The 21,977-nt window shown below is 41.7% G+C and overlaps 1 protein-coding gene across 5 annotated transcripts in view; it reads left to right on the top strand.

Moving 5' to 3' along the window:
* GALNT18 (polypeptide N-acetylgalactosaminyltransferase 18) overlaps positions 1-21,977 on the top strand; it is a 403,991-nt gene that overhangs the window by 26,069 nt on the left and 355,945 nt on the right. For 2 of the 5 annotated variants that reach the window (XM_067540807.1, XM_067540809.1), the window contains exons 2-3: positions 10,164-10,497; positions 10,637-10,902. In XM_067540807.1, the coding sequence (XP_067396908.1) occupies positions 10,668-10,902 (235 nt within the window). In that variant the 5' untranslated portion in view covers positions 10,164-10,497; positions 10,637-10,667. Of the gene's footprint in view, positions 1-9,977; positions 10,498-10,556; positions 10,903-21,977 lie in introns of those variants that run through there. The other 3 variants (XM_067540806.1, XM_067540810.1, XM_067540808.1) reach the window with 2 other exon arrangements.

Below are 21,977 nucleotides of genomic sequence, written 5' to 3'. Positions count from 1 at the left end.
ATAACAAAAGCACCATACATAGTCCATTTCCTCACCTCCTGTGTGAAAATCCTACATCCCCCCAGTCTCAGTGTAACACATACCATGTTCCAGTGTCTTCCACTATATCTGGCCTCTTCATTGGTCCTCTCCTGTCCTTTTGCCAGGACAGCCACCCTAGTCCTTTCCACTGGAGTGCAACCCTGCTCTTCCCAGCAAGAACCCTCCAACCCTGCTGCTGGGAGATCTTCCTCACCAGGAAGCATCCATCACTCCCACTGTTCTGTTAATTTTTTATATCCCATACAGGCCAGCAGGTAGGCCCTATTGACCAGTTCTTTTGCCACCACCCAGAATGCATAGGTTCACAAACAGATTATTGAAATGGAGAAGTATGTCGTGTAGTTACTGCTTTAGTGAGTGATCAGCCTACTGAAATAGGGCACAGCAAGCATGCTTCCACATTCAGGTGCTCGCCTTAAATACACTGTTTATACAATATATAATGAACAACTTGATCAACACCTTTTCTGCCTAGCACTAAGATTAGTTTGCTAACTCATTTGATTACATGATCAGGTTGCTGGCTCAGTGTTTTAACCTGGCTGCTGCTCTTCTTTGCAGACAGACATCTTTTCACATGTTCCAGCACCTGAAATATACATTCTACCTACTACATCCGACAGGCCCTTCTACTGTTTCCCTGGCTCTAGCTCTCCAGTGTGGAGATATCCAGGGATAAGCCCCTCTACTGCTTCCCAACCTTCAGTTCTCAGCTTCAGGACTCCAGCTGAGAGCCAGCAGGCAACGCCTTTTGCTGTTCTGACTTTCAGCCATCCCTCTCTGTCCCCTTCCTCCTCCCTCAGAAGAGGAAGGTTAGTCAATGAAACCCTCTTGCTGTTCTCTTGCCATCAGCCTCCCCCCCCCCCGCCCCCCCCCCCAAAAAAAAAAAAAAAAAAAAAAAAAAAAAACCCCATAATCACCTACAGCTTTCTTCAGGGACCTCTTACAGTCTCCTGGTGTCTGGCAGCTCTCACCTGCCAATCTCTCACTCCAGGCAACTTGTTCTTTCCTTAATGACTCTGTCTCAGTCTTTCTCTTCTAAGGCCAAGGAGCCCTCTTAACTCCAGTTCAGAAGCAGCTGATGGGTCACAGGTGCATACCTCCCATCATTTCCAGTGGGTGAAGTGGGACAAGTGCTGTTTCCAAGGTGGGCAGCCTTGGGGGGAGGATCAGATGCTTCTCTGAGGGAATGGGAGGCCTGTGGGGGAGAGTTGCAGAATGAGCCCTTCCCCTACTCACCCCTCAGCCACTGCTCCTGCAGCTCCTGTCCTGGGGGACTAGCTAGACTTTGCTTGCTGCTCTGGGTGTTGCAACTTGGCTCTAGTGTATGGGGAGTCCACAGCATTGCTCAGGTTTGACCCAGCCCCCCTAATATGGGGTGTGACCAGGCCAAACTGGAATGAGTGGTGTTGCCACTCAGGCCAAAGCCAACTTCCTGCCTGAAAACTTATTGTGCCTGGTCTTCCTAAAAACTTTCCTGAATATTACTTCTAGCCGTAGTCCTAGCCATTAAAAAATGCATGACATAGAAGCACTGTTCCCCTGCATTGATGATTCACAAGTATCTAAACCTGCCAGCCAGGCCTTCTTTAGAACTATGGTAATGATGCAAACAAATATGTTAATTTCCCTTCCTAAAATTCTCATCTTCCTCACCTTCACCACATATTCTTCATCAGCACAATCCCCTAATGTGCTGGCTTATAGCTCCTGATTCTCCACTGAGATGCCAAATTGTCTTACTCTGCCCTGTTTTGCTAAATCATGTGCCTCTAAGATCAAGAATGTACCATGGGACTCTATGAAAGTTAATAGGACTTATGTTTCCAACTCACTTAGGTGCATGTTAAAATCCTGTCCTGAGTACCAGACTTGTTGTTCTTTCCAGTGTCTTAGAACCTGTTTTGGCTGTTCAGAGGTTGATCAGAACATACAAACCATTGTTTGTGCTGTTTCTGTATTTCTTCTTGTGTTCTGATACATTCATATCGCAAAAGGTAAAGCATGGTTGGGCTAATGAATATTTAGATGGGAGACCTCCAAAAAACACCTAAAGCTACAGGAAGTTCTTCAGTAGCTAACACCTTTCCCTTTGAATCTGTACCAAAGCTCCTCCAACATAGTGCTAGGGGGAACTGTTGCTCATATAGTATTTTTCAGATGAGATGTAAAACTAAAGGCCTGGCCACTTGTATATCCTATGATGCTTTAGTGAAAGTAAACATGTTAATCTCTTTTGGCCCAGTTCTACCTCAGATAATTATTGTGCCTCTTTAAATCCCTCCATGGAATATCAGTTGAATGGTTTTGTTTTGGTTTGTTTGTTTGTTTCCTATCTTAAACTCCTATTTAGCATTGCTATGAGTTGTTAAACAGCTTACATGCTTCGGTTTAGAGAGGGCTGCATTCCAGCATTGGGAGAAGTATTTGCTATTTAGTCCTTGCCTATCTTTGTGAGGTTTAATTAATTAATGTTTGCCAAGTGTTTTCAGATCCCGAGAGAGACTGTGGACACGTGAACTTATTTTAGTTTTATTTTAGTCTTATCATTGGGCCAGATTTATTCCTGGTCTGACTGTGTTGAAGTCAATGGAGTTATACCAGAAATGGATTTGGCATATTCTATTTAGTATCAGAGAGCTGGGTAAAAATTTTTTGCTGACATTCTCTTTCACCAAAACCTGCAAATTTAGATCAACTGAAATAGTGTGAATTCATGTGAGTTTAGGTGAATTGTTTTGGTTGGGATATGCAGCTATATCATCTACCCCAGCAGCATGCTAGAAACTGGCTTGCAAATGTACTGAACTGCCACTTCTATAACTCAAAACTATTAAAAAAAAAAAAAACTGTTTCATGATGCACCTCTGCCCACTGGAAGGGAAAATGTCACTGAGGTTAAATTCAGTGACACATGGAATGAGAACTCCATTGTATTAAGTGAGCCATGTAGGGAATATGATTGATATACATCAGGAGAGGGCATATAAGAATGTCTGACTCAGTTGGAATATTATTCTATTTAACAGAGCAAGAGCCTTGTTAAAACTGAAAATATGATCCTTAATTTTGGCTTGAGCATCCTGTCATTTGCTAGATGTCCAAAAGTGAGTGTTTTGTCAGAGGTCCTTTATCTCATGATATATTCTGATCAAATTTTGAAATCAGCAGAGAGCAAAGACTTTTCAAAAATACCTCTCTGGGACTATGTCTACACTTGCTGCCAAATTCGGTGGCAGTCCTAACGTCTTCTTACTGCAGTGTCTTCAGTTCACTGTGTCGATGCAGCATTACTCCACCTGGTGGAGGTGGATTAATAGCATCGATTTCCTGGTCGATTGAATGGGTCTCCACTTTCACTCATTCTGGATAAATCTATCTGATGGCAGCGAATTTGCCGCCATCAGTCTAGACATAGCCTGAGTTATCTACTGAATAAGCAAGACCCATTCTTCACCTCTGTAGGCCTGGTTTGACATGAGTAATTGGACATAAGGGGAGACCTCATTTCTTGAGACAGGATTAGGAGGTAAATAGATCAGCAGACTGAAAACAGACTGTATTTGCTAACTAAGATAGATACATGGGGCAATAAGCTAAGAGACAGAATGTCTGAACTAAGATAAGAGGAAGAAAACCCAGGGAACCATTCTAAAGAACAAGATAACAATGGACAAGAGAAGACATGAACATAAAGATTAGGTATAGAGTAAGTCATACATGGACAGTGAGTGGATTGAGCATGCCGCATAGGGGTTAATTCCTCCAAAGTGACCATGCTAATCCCAAAATGTGTGGTGTGTATATAAAAGGAGAGTTTTTGTGTAACTTTGGATATGTGATGTACTCCGCATCTTCCACCTGTGTTTGAGTCTGATCAACTCAACGTAGCCTTGCTATATATCAAATAAGATACCTGAGTGACAAAATCTGGAGTCAAACTGAATGTTTGGGAAGCTGAGTGGGAAGAGACCTTAGAGGGAATCCCAACAACCTCAATCCAGTACTTTGCTTTTTCATTATTGTAGTTGCTGTTCAAACAGCTTGTTGGCTCCAATTCATTACTTTTCTTTGGTATTGCCACTATTTCACTTTGATACCTCCCGGTCTGTCTCTGATTATTCTTATCCAAATACAGAGTTAACGTTTGCATCTTGCTTCCTTTTGCTAAAAGTGTTGGCAGAGCAAAGCCTTCTATGCCAGACCAGCCTTTGGCTTCTCAGACCCTGGAAGGTTGAAATTACCACTTCATACCATAGGTAGGAGGGCTGTTTTAAAATCAAGTTGAAATAAAACTTCCCTCACCCTGGAGGCAATTTTGTTTATAAATGGCATCAATCAGTTACATTTCCATTATGCTGCAAATCAGTCTCATGCAGACTTTAGCGTTTGATCACCTCTAACCATAACAAAAATGATTTTTTAAAATGACTTTTTTTCATCAGTAGGTTGCAATAACACCAACAAAATAAAATACACAAAATGATCAATCAGTGAAGTCCAAACATCCTAAGTCTAGTCCCTGCAAACTGGTAGGAAGGAGCAGAAAGCGAGGCAGAGACAGATAAAGATATTTTTAGGTGAACGCTTTACAATTTTGCGAAGCGTTAAGGTTCCATAGTCATGAGCACTGCTTAAGAACCTAGACAGAGAGGAAGGAAACCATAAAGATACCATAAGACCCACAGAATCATTTTTCTTAAGATCAATAGGTAGAGGAAATCACATTGGAAAACTGGGTTAAGAGAGTGAACCAAGATTTTCAGAACTAGTTTTGGGTGCCTCAGATTTTGGCTTTTCAATTTGAGACCTTTTAAGAGGGCCTATTATCTAAAGGGGCAGGTGCCCTCTGAAAATCAGTCCCATTGAAGGTCTCAGGTTGGATGCCCAAAAACAGAGGCTCCTTGGAATCCCTAGGGGCTATTATGATTACAAAAGAAGACTGAAACAAAGACCATTAACATGTCCTTTGAATAATGATAATTGTTGCTTACAAAGAACCAGACTTTGAAACCTTTACTCATATTGATGAGTAATTATTCACTCAAGATTAACTTCAGTTGGATTATTTGTGAAAGTAACTGCTCACCCATGTGAGCCAGGGTTTCACAGTGCAAGCAGACAGTGTGGAATATACTGCAGCCAGAAAATAGAAACTAAGTCTCTACATATAAGCTACACATAAATAACACTGCATAGAAGAGATCATTTGAAAAATGAAAAGATTTGAGACAGAACAAAGTGTCTGAAAGGACATATGGGCAAGATAAAAATAGTCTTGAAAAGGATCCATAAGATTGGCAAACACTCAATACCATATGCAATGACTACAGACTGCTACAGACTGTATAGCAACTGTATAAGGCAAGGCATTCATCTGGGAGTGACTGAGAGGAAGGCATGCACATATGTAAACCTGTCTGTTGCACACTACTTTCGTAGATAAGATTGCACTACAAATTTTAAAGCCATTTTCTGCTAGCTCAGCTCCCTTCCCTGTGTGTGATGTGGGTTTTTTAAATTGGTTTAAATGCATTTCAAGATCAAACATGGCACTGAGAATTAATTCTAAGAGACAAAGATGCTCCAGTTTAGGTTGATGTCCTCCAGTTTGATACTTTCTATACTTTCATGAAGTTCTATGCATGGACCTGATTTTCAATGGAAAATTTGGTACCTTCTGTTTTTAAACTCTTGGGTTGAGATTTTCAATGGATCCCATGAGCTCTAAGCACCCAAATCCCACTGGATGTCTATGGGAGTTAAATACATAACTCTCTTAGGTGCCTTTGACAATTCCAGCATAGTGCTATAAGATCCAGTTTTACTGTATTGGTCCTCTGCTTTCGTGAATAGTGAAAACTGAAATTAGGGTTTCCTGTCAATAAATGAGAATCACTGTCCAGCTTAGGGTGAACTGGAGGCAACAGAAATTCAGCAGTGTGGCATCTAATATAAACCTATCTTTTAAAATAATTGTTTTGATGTTGAGGTCAGATGATAGAGGGAAAAGGAACAAGAAAGGAAGGAGGAGAAATGGGGCACTTTAAGAGCTAAACTACAGAGTTTCTTGCTGAGTGCTTTTGGAAATTTGTATCATTTTTCAAACAAAGGGACTGATGGTGTTCTTTTGGGGGGAAAAATGGGGAAAAAATCTTTTCAAACTTGATAAAGTTGAAAGCTGTATGTTTGTAAAATTAATGGGGTTCTATCTCAGATAGAACAGAAGTAATGATAAAATGATAATTATTAAGTTTTCCATTGAAACTTAGTCAGACAGAAACAAACACATTTTTGTAGAATGGGTGGGGCTGTTGTTGACCAACACACTTTTCAGTACCGTTTGCTTGAAGGTCTGTATCGCCACTAATATGTATCATTCATCAATGTGAACCATTTAATAAAAAAAAAAAAAAAAAAAACCAACAAAAAAAAAGCCCAGCAGGCTGGTGGAAACACTTTTCAAATTCTGTCCTCTGTTACCCTCCCCCCAGTCCCTGATTCTTGAATTTGTCTTGAATTTGTGGTGTTGGATATCAGATGTTAATGGAATTCCTTTCCTTTCAGAACACTTTAATGAGAGAATGCTACATAAGCAGTCAATATATTTGCTAGGACATAAGTATATTTCAGCAGCAATGGTATGTGTCTTATTAATATTACAATAACTCCTAGAGACCCCCATTTGATATCAGTGCCTCTTGTACAAACTCATAGTAAGAGAGTCCCTGCCACAAAGATCTTATGATAAAAGAAAGAGGTGCACAGAGGTGAAGTGATTTCTCAGAGGTCACACAGCAGGTCAGTGGCTGAGCTGGGAATAAAACCCAGGTCTCCTAAATCGCAGTTTACAGGTGATGCTGCTGCTACACTTACTTTAATCACAGGGGTGGGATTTTCACAAGCACCTACATGACTTAGGCACACAAATCCTATTGAAAATCAATGGATTTGTGTTTGTAAATGACTAAAGAGCTTTTGAAAATCCCACTTTTTGATCTTATCACTTAATCTCTCTTTGCCTCTCTTCCACATCTGTGAAATGAAGATATTTCCTTTTTTCCACCTCTCCCAACCTTTTTTGTTTTGTCTATATAGGTTGTAAGCTCTTTGGGGCAAGGATTTAGGGCTTGTCTTCACTACAAGGGCAACAGCACTATAACTGTGGCACTGTAATACCTGTAGAGTAGACACACCTTACAGTGACAGAAGAGGGTTTTCCATTGCTGTAGGAATTCTACTTTCCCAAGCAATAGTAACTAGGTTGACGGAAGCATGTGTCTATTGATCTCGCTGTGTCTACACAAGAGTTTAGGTCAACATAGCTACATCTATCTCAATTTTTAGTGTAGATCAGGCCTTATTAGGTGTTTTGTACAGTGCCTGGCAAAATGGGGTCCCAAACTTGGTTGGGCCCAGAGGAAAAAGGCAAGAAGTTGTTCTTGGTTGTTGCTGAGAAGTTCAGTTTTAGCAGCAAGGGCATGTTCCCACAGATTTCTTGGTCACAGTTTATACTAAAGTTCCATTTATTACTATATTATAAAGGGTTATTAATGATTAATGGATGTTTTACTAAATGGTTAATCATTCGTTAGTGTTCAACAGGTCAATAGGTTGCTTATAGCCATGGTTAAAAATGACATGCAACACTTTCTATGTACTCGTACAAATAGTACTCATGTCTGTAATATGCTTGTAAAGTCTATTGCTCATTTATTAACACTTTAAATTAAGGTTCTATTTATAGAAGTTTCATAATTATTACTTTATACACATCCTAGGGTGACCAGAAGTCCTGATTTTTATAGGGACAGTCCCGAAATTTGAGGCTTTCTTATATAGGTGCCGAGAACCCGCCACCTCCATCCTGATTTTTCACACCTGCTGTTCGGTCACCCTACATGTCACTCCTCCCCTTCCTGAGATGGTTTCAGATCAGTTTTACTTGGATTTGTTCAGTTACTTGAACTTAGAAGTCAAAAGGCCAAATTGTGGGGTTCACCTAAAATGCATGGGATACAGGTTGGGATGCATGTGCGCATTCGTATGTGCATGCAAAGATCAGAGCAGGTCTAGAAGACATGGTGGTTAAAACTTCAGTACTTCCTGCTTGCATTGGTGCTCTCAGAATTGTTACCATACATGGAGTTGAAATAGTGAGCAATATGAAGAAAAATGCTGATGTAGGCAGAGTCTACATCATGGACCATATAGTGCAGTAGATTTATATGATAGAAGCCACAGCAATCTCTTGTGTTAATGAGTTGCATTTTATAAAGTTTGAAAATATGTATTGATTAGAAGGGTTGGTGTGTTTTTCAAACTTTCATGAATTACTGTGATGAGATTTCTTCTTTAAAAAAAAATTAAATATACTCTATAGTTTTCACCTCCAATTACCTGTGTTCAAATGGTATTTTATTTCCCAGTGAGTTTGGTGGTCACATTCTAGTCACTGATGGACTTTCATTTACCTCACAACATCACAGAAGCATTTTTTGTGTAGTTTTAGCCCAAATGACAGGCAGGCTTTGTTTGAGAGGCTTGGAATCTACCAGGATGATACTTCTCAGTACTGAGCTGCCTTGCCAGAATTTAGCACAACACCTATTCACACTGTTATTTTGTTGTCTCTGATAAGTATGCTTAGCTGCTGTTGGCCCTACCGAGCATTTGGCATACCTACTAATAGGAGGAGAGAGACTTATGTTTGGCTGTTGCTTCCCTCCCACATCCATGAGCACCATAAAATTTTCATCGCTAATCAAAGAAAGAGGACGGTTAAGACACACAGAAATCTGCATTTAACTGTGTTTCAGAATTGGAACACACACTGACCAGAGCAAGATCTTTCAAGGTTCAAGGATCACTCACATGGATTTGGGTAGTGAGTGCTGTTATCTACTGCTTTCTGCAATATGCAAGTGCAAAAAGGGTAATCTTAATATCAGATGTGTGGTGCATGAATAAAAAGCACAATAGCAGATTTATTTCATATACTCTGTTTGCTTGCCACATACTTGAGATTACTGTATGATGCAGAACATCTGTAACTTCTTCTTCCCTTTGTTGGTTGACAACCTTCATTGTATTGAAATCTTTTTAGCATGTTAATAACTGCCTCACTATTCTGAACCTGAGTCACACTAAGCTTTCATTTTTCACTTGAGTATCAGAGAAAATGATCCAGCAAAAGGCAGCTCTTTAGTACAACAGTCCTTATTTAACACTAATGGGGCAAATTCATTCCTGATTTAACTCCATTGAAATCAATGGAATTAGGCGGGGGGAATTCAGCCTGTTATGTATTTCCTATCTATTTGGGGTCTGGGATGGGGAAGAAAGAAAGAAAGGAAGCCACACAAAACTTGAAATTGTGGACTGAGCTAAACATTGAGATTTTTATATAGGTCCCAATCCTGAAATTGGGTCTGGCTGGGCAGATGTGCCCTTATGCCTGTATATGGTCCCATTTAAATCAATCAAATCATGGACGCAGGGGTCTGCTTGCATGAATCCAGTTGCAGCATTTAAGACAGTAGTTAGCAAATGATAGTGCAGCTCACAGAAAAACAGAAGAGAAAAGTGGGAAGTATAATCTCAAGGTGGAAAATTATTGATTATCTGGAGCCAGGGAATAGTTTAGAGGCTCAAAAGGAATTTCTCTGGCTTCGACCCAGGAAAAGAAAATCTGAGTTTCTAGATGGGCAGATATGTTGAGAGTACAGTGAAATCTCAGGCTTGGTTTTTGTCTGACAGCTTATTGGCCTCAGCACAAGGGGAGCAGAAGAAAGTGCAGTTCACTCCTGAGAAAAATCGGAAAGTTTTGCTAAATTGCAAGCTGGGAATTAGTCTGCTCATCTTATGTCAGGGAGAAAGAAACTCCTGACAAACCCTAAATCATCTCTAGAAATAACAAACGGGGAGGGAGTGTGAAGGAGAAATTGCTTCCTTCTCCTCCAAGAATCTGTAGCACACTGGGAGCCCCTGAGACCACCCTGTGCATGACTGTGTGTGTGTGTGTGAGAGAGAGAGAGAATAGCAGGTGGGCCCCTGGTATAACTCCGCCCTGCTAGATCTCCATTGGTCATACGGTGATATTAACAAACTCTCCTCCACAGCGGGTTCTTCATTGGAGGGAAGATCTGTCAATCTGAAGCCGTGCGAGCCCGCCTCGCCTGCGAGCTGTTTGCAAGATCAGATTCTGGAGCTGTGGCTGATTGCAATGGGAAGCGGCGTTGGGGAGAACAAAGTTTGGAACACTTGGGCACTTGACTACTCGCCTCCTCCATGCCTATGGCAGCGACCGATTCCTAAACTGAGCAGTCAGCCGGGCAACTGACACTGGGGATGACTTGCTGCTGTTGCAAAGTTTCAGCTCTTTTAATGTATTAAAATCCAGGATCCTAAGTAATCGGCCCTCCCAACCTGCTCCCCCCACCGCTCCCCTTCTAGGTAGGCGAGAGAGATTTTCTTTTTTTATATTGTGGACTAGCGAACTTCCTGCATGGAAATTTACTGAGTTGAGTGGTCTCCGCTGTGGGGGGAAGGAAGGGCATTTTCATCGCACTTTAATTGTTTTTCTGGATCACAGGATTTTTGGAGCTATATGGAGGGATCTCAGGATGGTTTGCACCAGGAAAACCAAAACTTTAGTGTCCACTTGCGTGATCTTGAGTGGAATGACTAACATCATCTGCCTCCTCTACGTGGGCTGGGTCACCAACTACATTGCCAGTGTCTATGTGAAAGTGCAGGAGCCGATCTCCGAGAAAAAGTTAGAGGAAGACAAAGGGGACACTTTAAGGATTATAGAAAGGCTGGATCACTTGGAAAATGTCATCAAGCAGCACATACAAGGTACCCGCTTCCTCTGCTCTCGCTTTCCCTCACCCCGCCCTGCTCTCCCTCTCCGCGTCCTTCCTTTGCAGCCTTCCTCTTCCATCCCCTCCTCTGGCATTTATTTACTGTGCGTGTGTCAGATCCCTGCTGCCATTCATTCCGCAGCCCAGAAGAATCGGAGGCTTTGTTAAGACTCTCGTGCATGCAGAAGTTCCTGCCAGCCTCCTCTCAGCTGCCTGCTGAGTGCCGGGGAGCGCCGCTCGCTAGCGGGAGGAGGAGGCGGCGGCGGCGGCGGCGGCGGCCGCGGCGGGGTGGCTCGGATCAGTGCCGGTAGCTTGCAGCGCTTTGCAGCTCCGGCACCGGAGCTTGCTGGGCGGTTTGGGACGGGGGACTCCCTCCTCTCCCGCCTTCCCCCCCAGGGATGATCCCTGGCCAGGTTGACGAGTCTGGGTGAGCAAAGGGCTCTCGGAGGCGGGTTTGCTGGCGGAGGCGGGTGATGGAGCTGCCAGCGTTGCTGCGGATCCCCTAGCCTGGGGGAAAAAGGCTCCGGCCATGGCTTCCTTAGCCCGGGGCTCCGCTTGGCGTGGCGGCGGTGGGGTGAGCCGAGCAGCAGGCGGGAGAACGGGAGGCTGGACGGGGGGCGATCTTTGCGCATCTGCTGTACCAGCGGCGGCATCTCCCCACGGGGTAGGCGGCGTGTGTTGCAGTAATAAACCTGCTCTCAGCTCGGTGTGCGCGTCTGTCTCCTGCCGAAGGAGGAACCCTCCAGGGAGGTCTCGGCCAGGCAGGGCGAGGAGATTCTTGCAGTTTATTCGCATCCTCATTATTTATTGGTGGCTGATCTTCGCCAGAGGGTGTTGCTGGGAAGGGAAACGGTTTCATCCAGGTCCAGGCTCCTGCCCGAGAGTGTTGATCGAAGAGCTGCGGGTGCATTTGGGCTCGCAGTCTCCTGCGGTGCTGCTGTTCTGATGTGGGAGCCAGCTGGGATTAGAACTGGGACATGCTCTCATTTGTGTAATGGCTTTTTAATTCCACCTCTGCCTAACTGCGGCTCCGGGCCACGGCGGGCGGGGGAAGGGTGTGAAATGTTTCATAGGTAAATGACCAGGCAGTGCTTGGGATCTTACATTACTTGGTTTATATCTGATCTTTAAGTAATGTCTCCCTCATTATTCTCTTCATCGGTGTGGGGACAAACAGCTGTTCCCCCCCCCCCCTCCCGTTTATGATTTGTGTATCTGTTTAAATATCCGGCATAGAGGGTAAATGAAATCTCTTGAAAGGTGCTGGAGGTCCTCTGGCCCTTCAGTAGGGGCTCCACTGAGGCTTCAGGTCCCAACATTAGCCTCCTAAGTCTTGCATATCTACACACACACAGAGCAGATCTGGTATAATTATTTCTGCTGCTTTTCCCTTCCCCAGTTCATAAATCTACTTTGTTTCAAAGTAGTTTTGCCCTACAGAACTTGTATTCTGGGAACGTTAAAAAAATCATCAGAGTTCGGAAAGATGATTAAGCACATATGCCTGCTTGAATTCATAATGTGTACAGGAAGTCTCAAGTTTGATTGCAGCACTTTAAAGTTCTACTATTTCATGCTGACTTCTGGGTGTACATGTGCTATAATTTTTTTGAGGTGACTATTTATTAAACTACTCTGCCTCCTTTTCTCAGCATTGTCTGGAACCTGGGTATTTTAATGAAGCATGGTTTCCTTTCAAAAGGAAGAGTGAGGTCAGTTCTTGCCAGTTCTGATTTTCTTGCAGTCCTCAGGTTTATCTGGATCCCTAAAATTAATTTTTGAAGAGAAATGTATTCTTGTCCTAGTGGAGTGCACTGTGGGAGCTTTGCGTATTAAGGCAGGTTTTTTCAAAAGCCCTTACAGGAGATAGGTGCCTGAATGTCATGATGTTCCATTTGAGTTGGATGCCTAACTCTCTTGGACTTCTTTGTAAGTCTAAATGTCTAATTAACCATCTCTACAGATTTCTTCAAAATATTTTTTTAGGAAATGTTAGCCTTTAAATATGTAACTGCTTGCTAGCTTGGTAACTTGTTCTTGGTCTCTGATAGTAAAAGATACAATAAAATGACTTTTTAAAAGGAAAGTCTGAGAGGAATTAGTATATGATCTTGTGGTACTTTCTTTCATAAACATTTTTGGTTTTTCATTTCCTTAAAATACACTTTAAGAAAATAGGTGGGTTTTTTTTTTTAAAGTCATCAGGCCCACAATTTGATAAATACTAAAATTTATTTAAAAAAATTACTTGAAATCAAATGTATAGAGGTTTTTATTCTCTTAATGAAATCACTTGTTCATTTAGCAAATCAACAGAACATCACTGTCTCTAAATGGGAGTTCAAGTCATTGTGATTGTATATGCCAAACCATAGTGATTAGGTTCACAAAGATAGCTACTACTGAAGAAACAGAAATATTTATATATTTATGTATGTATATGTATACATATAGTAATTTTTTGCTCTGCTCTGACAGTTGGGGACACATCTTTTGGGGCCTGATCTAAAACCCATTGACAACAATGACTCCTGTTGACTTTATTGGGCTTTGGATCAGCCTCTTGATCAGCATGTAGAAATGATGAATTTGGAATTTTATTTCTATGTATCATCCTCCATAATTGTTGTGGATTGTGTTCTTAAAGTTATCTGTAATGTGCCATTGAGCTTTCACTCGTGCTACTATTTTTTAATTGGAGAATACTCTTATGGAAGCTCTGAGTGTCTGAGCTGTTTTGACAAATATCTACAAGACATGAAATTAGCGACGGCAATAGAATCCCGTTCTTTAGGGTTGGCTCCAGTTGCCAGGAAAGCAATAACTAAAATATATTTTCCACAAAGGAGTTGCCTGATATTTCATTTTAATTTGTTTCCCGATTGAATGATTTAATTAGATGGTGCCTGGGAATTTCTTGGGAATATAAATTGCAGCCTTGTAATACCTTACCAAGTAGATTAGAAACAAGAGGGTGACTGCTCTTAAAGACACAGTATGTTAAATAAAGGTAGTGTAATAAGCAAATTGTTAGTCAGCTGACATTTTGCTTCAATGAGAGAGACAGTTTAGAGATGATAGTGTGGGAAGGTAAATACCTGGCAAGATCCTGCACTGGCCAAAAATGGAATGAATGGGTTAAATGTAGAAAACACAGATATGCACAGATATCATGTTGTGAACCTATTCACCACCAGCCACCTGCAGCTCTGTCTCAATAGTTCTCCAGCAAGTGTTCAGGAACAACTGCTTGTCACCAAAGTGGTGGTAGTGTGCTTTTGTTTGGGCTCTAGGAGTCGGCCTAAGGATGTCTACCCTGAATTACAGCTGCTCTGCCCGCACCATGCACACAATGGTGCAAACTTGGGGTACACAGCAAGCTCACAGCTGACCTGCTTCTACAGGGAAAGTCATGCAGATGCAAACTGACTTTTGTGCACCTGTGGTGCACCTGCTGTGATGCTCAAAGACCCTTTGCTTCTGTTTCCATAGCGTGCAGCAGATTCAGGATTGGCCCAGTTGTGGCTTAGCTAGAAGAGACAGACTCATGACAGATGGCTCTTTGTCGAGAGTCAGCATGATATAGGAATTTGAGCTTGAGGCTGGGGGCCATGAATCCCTGGGCTGCATTCCCAGTTCTGTCACTGATTTCTTGAGTATCCTTGGGCAAGTCACTTATCTTTCTGTTGCTTTAGTAAAAGGGGATATACTCACCTACTTTATCTACAACGATAGGTCATAACGATTAAGTAGTTGATGATTGTGTAGCATTTTGAAAATGAATGTTAAGTAGCATTGCCATTATTTCTGCAGTAGACGGCCTACATTGTACACTAGGCTACCCACAGTAAGAAGTGTAATTTCCACTTCCTTTACAGTTTACAAACAAAATAGCATATTGTTTTTTGAGAAGATTTGTGTGTATGTGAAAATGAGGAAGCAACCAGATGGATAGTTTTATGCATAATGCAATCTTTTTTTTTTTTTTTTTATGGTTAAGAAATGAATGTGGCAAATGTATTTTTAGTGTATTGAGCTTTATTACTGGACAATATACTTTAAAGGGCTAAGGTTAATGAGTATTGTAATGAATATTGTATTAAAAGAAATGTTAGTGGTTCCAGTGTAGAGTTTGCAACTGAAATAAAAGGTTTCAATTTACATGAAGACAATTACTTCTCCCAAGACTACAAGGAACATACTACTAAAAATTTTTTTTTTCATTTTAAACTCGGTACAAGAGTACTTCACAACACCTCACTCATCTTCATGATGCCTCATCCATTTACTGTGGCACTAAAAAAGAACTTGCCTAAGTTGCATGTAAACTGAAGAAAATCATATGAATTGATATATTGTTACAATATAAATATCAGATGGGCTGTGATGACCAGAGAAACAGCACCACCAGTTATAAGTAAGTAATTTATTGTTTTCTCCATCCAACCTAGTTTGAAATGTCTCAGGTGATGGAGAGACTAACGTTTCCTTTGGAAAGCTATTCTACAGTCAGACAGATCTCACCCAAAACTCTCTTGTGGTTTTTTTCTGCTTTCTGTCCTGATCTATTATGCAGTGGCATTTTGTGATGTTCAAAGCTTCCCAACTTCTGTCCCAAAGGTGGCTGCATTTCCGTGTCAAATGGATGTAGGGGTGTATGAAATGAACCCACTTGTGGTTGCTCTGCCTGCAAGACACATAAGCAAATTAAATTAATGCACAAATGTGCAGAGAAACTAAAAATAGAAAATGGACAATGGCATCTTTGGAATGTGATCCTTGTTTAAAATCTGTTTACCAGCAGATAATTACCCAAACACCTACATAATATTAGGAATTCAATCCCAGGCACTTGCATGCTGCTGCATCTGACATTGTTTCCAACGGCCTCATCTCTTCTGGAGATGCCATATTGTGAAGCAGCAGTCACTGCTGTAGACAGAAGTGTGATGGAAATATGTTGAGGACAAACACATTCTGCCCTGCTTTCTGGAATGAATTACTCCATTCTCGTCTACCTCTAATTTTTTTTCTTGATATAGAAGATGGGAGTCTTTGGGAAGCGTGTACCCTGGTGCAGCTGTCCATTGCAATACATTTTAGCTGAATGGAAAGCCCTATAGCATTCCATAAAACCAGGACCACCGGATCTGAAATAATTCTCAGCACTATCACCAAAATCCCTCTTAGTTCATTGCCTCAAGCACAAAAGCAACTAAATATATTTGTCACTAAACACAATGTATTATTTCCACTGAAAGTCAAATCAAGGATAAATCTGGAACCACACGTATATGTTCCATTACAAAAGGCCGTATACAGGAGTAGTCTTTATTCAAGCAAAGTGGCCCATTGAAGTCAATGGGACTAATTGTGTGAGGAAGAGCTACTCAGGCGTGTTAAGGTTTTGCAGGATAAGTCCCATTAGTTTTCTCATTATTTTTTCCCTTTAGGCTATGACTGCCTTGCTCATTCTAGGTTAGTGCATGTCAGTGGAGATTAGTGTGAGCTTAGCTGTCATATCTTCCCATGCTTTGAGGTGGAAAAAAGTCAGTGGTATATTAAAAAAAAAAACCAAACCAACAAAAAAACACTTTATTAAGTGGCTTGAGCTAGAGGAATGCAGTTCACTAACATCTGTGAATTTACCAATGTCACTATAAGCCCAACATATTCAAGGGATAATATACAGAAGAATTAAGAACAAGAAAATTCACTAGAGCTATAAATGCAACATTGTTTTTATTAATCTAAACTTTCTTCATGCTTGTAACATTCTGTCACCTACATTATGCTCCAGCTGATCCTTCTGCCATAGATTTATTTTGCAATGGCTGGAACATAATGACCAAAACTGGACATTTTCTGTTGAGCTTTATTAAAGTAACTGTCTCGGATCAAATCTTATTATTGCAGATAGGACATTTCCTTTTATATTATTATTATTTGATAGATTTGTTCCCGACAAAATCTGGTTCTCTGAAGTAGGTCAGTTCACCTGTAAGGAATTTGCAATGGGAATGACAGGGCTATTAATGCAGAAATTGTGTGGGGTTTTTTTTTTTTTAGTATCTGAAATGGCTGAATTATCTAAAAGTTTTGATGGTAAAGAATTCTCCAGCTAGTTATGTATGAAAAGGTGTCATTTGTATAGAGCATCCTTTTAACAGCCGGAAAGGCCACTGCTGTTTGGTGGTGGGGAAATGAAATAGACAAAGCATTTGTTCTGAGCTTTTCCTTCAACAGTTTTATTTATAGCTGTTAGGGTGAGCTGCAGTATTTGTTTCATCCTTTTGCCTTACATGGTCACATGTTAAAATCCTGAGACTTCACTGGTTTGTACATAGATTATCAGATTGTGGTCGAAAATGCAGTGTTTTTGAAGAGGTCTGACAGCAAGGGATGTTGTTGGAAAGACACCAAAATAAACATAAAAAAGAACTTACTGTGGTAATAAACATAAGTGTACTACTTTTCAAGAAAACATAGTTAAACACAACAGCATTATTAAATATTTTGCCAACTGCTTTTCAGTTACATAATTTTAATTACAGGCATGTTCAATTACAAAATTAAATCCATAATAGCCTTTAAAATGAGCATTTACTGGTCTTCCTGAATGCATCCAGTGTTTAGGAACATTCAGTCTGCATTTTGGTTTTGCCAGAGCTTTTTCCAAAGGGGTGTGTGCAGTAAACACTGGATGTATGGATAGATGACCTGCTGTATGTTGAGATTGGGTTCAGGGATGGTCCAGAAAGTTAGTGATGCTGGTTAATCAAGACATTTGGAATCAGATTAGGATTCTCTCAGTCAAGCTAAACTACTACTGTTCATAAACCAGATTAGAAAAAAAAACCCCTAAATTTTGAGTTAATTACACAAATACTTACATTAGCAATAATATTAGGGTGAGTGCTCTGGAAGACACCCTTGTTAATGAGGCTGGAAAACTCCAACCATATCAGAATAATTCTCCTTCTTTATCCTTTTCTGATATTTATGTTGTAGCACCCACAGGAGCTGAGTACCATGGCCAAGTTTCTGAACCTCTTTGTGCCTCAGTTTCTCCTGTGAAATGGGAAATAACATGCATACCCATCTTTTTAAAAACTCCTCTGAAATCCTTGAATAAAAGGTGACACGTAAGTGCAAAGTATCATTACAGAGAAACTAGAGTACTTATGAACATCCCTGATATGTGGACAGGACAGAAGTGAGAATATGCCGTTGTGTAAATAATCAGAAAACAAAAATGGTGGGACAACATAACAGGCATTACCAGGTAGGAAAAAGAGGGGGCAGGCAGGCCTCCAACACTATCAGATCTGAGCACCTCATGCTACTTAATATATTTTTCCTCACAGCACCCTGTGGAGGTGGGTACTGAAGCACAGAGACTCAGTGGAAAATTTTCAGACTTAGCTAATTAGTCTTCTAAATCCCATTGACTCATCACTCAGACTTGACTCCTAATGACCAGATTTACAGAGTTATTTAGGTGCCTAAAGTTGCAGCTAGATACTCCTGGTACGAATACACAGCCCACAGCAGTGAGTCTGAGCCCCACTCGACAGCCTCAGGCTCATAGAGCTTGCACTGTTGTGTTAAAAATAGCTGTGTAGGTGTTGCAGGATTTGGTTGGGGGAGCTTGAGAGCTGTAACAGTTACACAGATAATGTTTAGCATGATAGTGCGAGCCGACCCTAGCTCTGAAACTCACTGCCACTTGCGGTGTAGACGTACCCTCAGATTTACAAAGCGCCTAGAGAGGTTAGACACCACTTCCATTGAAAGTCAGTAATGTTAGGTGTTTAATTCACATTTGTAAATCTCACTAGGTGTGCATTTCCATCTTTGGGCACCTAAATACAGCTGTAAATTTGGCTCAAAAGTACCTCAGTCACTTTTGAAGATTTTGCCCTAAGTCTCTGGTCCAAGGCCAGACGGTAAGTCTGTGGCCATGCGGGGAATTGAACCCAGATTTCACAGGTCCCAAGCTCGTGCCCTAACTATAGGCCCATTCTTCTGATTTCAATGTTAGTGGAGTCATTTTATGTCACTATAACACACACAAAACACTACACTCAATAAATATTCAGTCATTCCTAAACCAGCCTCACAGTATGATTTCAAACTCTACAAGTCAGGAAATATACCTTAGAGAAAAGAATTCCTGCAGGTTTAAGCTTGATGATATTTATTCTTGTGTAGTAGTGTTGGGGGATAGAAAACACACCAAAGGAACATTGTCATAATTAGCCATGGCTGAAGAAGAGTCCAAAGACACACAGCAAGTCAGTGGCAGAGTTAAGGAATATAGGAACTGCCAAACTGGAGCAGAGCTGAAGTCCACCTAGGTCACTATACGGTCTCTGACAGTGGCCAGCGCCAGTGAATTGCAGTATATTAATGGATAGAATGCAGTGAATTACTAGGACCCGATTCCATGTTCCTTTGAAGCTTTTCATCCCAGATGTTCAGAGGAAGGTGTAAGAACCCAACAGTAGGTAGCTGTGGGATAATCTGCCCCTCGCCCCCCATTAGGTCTCCTCCTGATCTTTAGTAGTTAGAGACTGGCTTAAACTCTGAAGGATAAGGTTTATTATCCCTTCAAAGTGTTTATCATTAATGATAACAATGATGGATATTTTTGCTATCCATATATGTCTGATTTCTTTTTGAATTTTACTAAATTCTTGGTCTCAGTGACATCCTGTGGCAGTAAGGTTCACAATCTAATTTTGCATTGTGTGAAAAATTATTTTCCTTCGTTTTGAATTTGCCACCTTTTAGTTTTATTTCAATGTCCCTTTGTCATGAAGTAGGGAGAACAGAAGCCTCAATCTACCTTTTCAAAAGCATTCATTATTTTGTAGAGTTTTGTCATGTCCTCTCTTATTCATCTCTTTTCTAAGATAAACAATACCAGTCTTTTCAATCTCTCTTCTTAAATGAGCTTTTTCAGGCCCTTGATCATCCTCATAGCCCTTCTCTGACCCCCTCTAATTCGGCAATATACTTTTTGGAGCGGGGGCACCAGAACTGAACATAGTAGTCTAGATGAGACTACCCTATTTATTTGTATATTATAACTTGTCTTACTTTCACACATAGGGACCCTAGTCATAGACCAGGACCCCATTGTACTGGGTGCTGTACAAACACAGAACAAAACTACAGACTCTGCCCCAAGGGGTTTACAATCTAATTGAGACAAAAGACAACAGATGGGAGAGTACAAAAGAATGAAACAATATTGGTAAGCATGATAGGCAGTGGTTAGTATTTTTCATATTATTCTCTATTCCATGTCTTGTGCACCTGTAATCTCATGCCTTGCTGTGTCCTTATAGAATTATTGAAATATAGGACTGGAAGAGGTCTCAGGAGGACATCTAGTCCAGTCCTCTGCACTCAAGGCAGGGCTACATAATAACTAGACCATTCCAAACACTAGACAGGTGTTTGTCTAATCTGTTCTTAAAACATCCACTGATGGAGAGTCTCTAGGCAATTTGTCCAGTGCTTAACTACCTTGACAGTTAGGAAGCTATTAGGTTGGTTTGACACAATTTGTTCTTGAAAAATCCACGCTGACTGTTACTTATCACCTTATTATCTTCTAAGTGTTTGCAAATTGCTTAATTATTTGCTCCATTATCTTTTACCGTCCTAGGTATGTGATTGATTGCTGTGGAGTACTTTGCAAACTTTATAAGTGCTGAAGTTACGCTGACAGGTCTGTAATTCCCCAGGTTGTCTTTATTCCCCTTTTTATAGATCGGTCCTATATTTGCCCTTTTCCAGTCCCCTGGAATCACTCCCGTCTTCCATGAGTTTTCAAAGATCATTGCTAGTGGCTCAGGCATCTCCTCAGTCAGCTCCTTAAGTATTCTAGGATTATGACATAGCATGGTTCAGCGGTGGCTGGCTGTTTTTTCTCCTGGTCATCTACCATTCCACCCAGCCTTCAACACTTTCTAGGTGGAGGACACTTAGCCCTCTGATTGGGTCACACACAAATTCCACCCCTTCTGGAGTGCCAAAAGTTGAAAATAAATGCAAAGAAACATAGACTTCCACCTCTCCAGGGTAGAATCCTTAGCAGCAGGCTCTTGATTTCTATGGGTGGTGTAGAGGGCCGACCATCAGACTGGGCTTGGTCGTAGGCTCCTCAAGTCTCTTGCCAGTGGATCCCCTATGGGAGCCCTCAGTCTTGGGCAACCTCTCTGTTACTGGAAGGAGTTCAGCTCACTCCTGGGGGCCTTTCTGTGTCCAATTACTTCTAGTCCCCTGGCAGCACTCCCAGGCTGGATTTCCAGTTAAGCACAGTTGGCACATGACTAGGCGTGCTGGCGTTCTAGGGGTCCCTAAACAGTGGCAGATTACTACACAGGCCATTGGCACTGAAGAGGCTGTGCCTACGGCACATAAGTGTAAATCCAACCCTGAGCACTCCCCAGATCCCACTACAGGTTGCTGGCTGGGAGCAGACCTGCAGGGCTCCTTGCCCATATGAGGCTTGTAGTGTTAGTCTGTCCCCAAATAAGGAGAGGGGAAAGGAAAGGCTGGCCAGTATTTCAAGACTGGGCTCTCCTTGCTCCTGGAGCTCAGCAGCAGCCTCTCCTCCTGGCAAGCTTCCCCCCTTTGTGGCAAGTTTAACCTTTTATAAGGTCCCCTTCTCCAGGTAGAGCGCATGCTGTAGGTGCAGCTAATTGGCACTGCCTGAATGCAGGAATGCTCATTAGCCTTTCTATCAGTGGCATGGGGGCAGGTCCATCACAGGGGGCTCTGATAGACAGTGGTCGGTCTTGGTTCCTGGCCCCAGCCAGCCTTTTCTCCTATAGCGGAGGCTGAAGATCTGCTGTCCCTCAATACCTGTTTCAGGAGTTGAGGGCCAGGGCTTATTGGGCCTCCAGCAGCTCATTAATCCTTTCCTGACTCATGTTAGGATGCTACTGTGATGGAGTGTACAAATCCCACGTCTTGTTTGCTTTTGGACAAGTGCTGTGCACTGAACAGTAGTCTTCACTGAGCTGGCTGCAGTGACACCCGGGTCCCTTTCAT

This window comes from Emydura macquarii, unplaced genomic scaffold (assembly GCF_026122565.2).
Source record: "Emydura macquarii macquarii isolate MOO-44397 ecotype Brisbane River unplaced genomic scaffold, CSIRO-AGI_Emac_v2 contig_587, whole genome shotgun sequence".
Taxonomy (NCBI): Eukaryota; Metazoa; Chordata; order Testudines; family Chelidae; genus Emydura; species Emydura macquarii.
The sequence above is the reverse complement of the archived record's forward strand: the minus strand, read 5'-3'. Positions and strand labels throughout refer to the sequence as shown.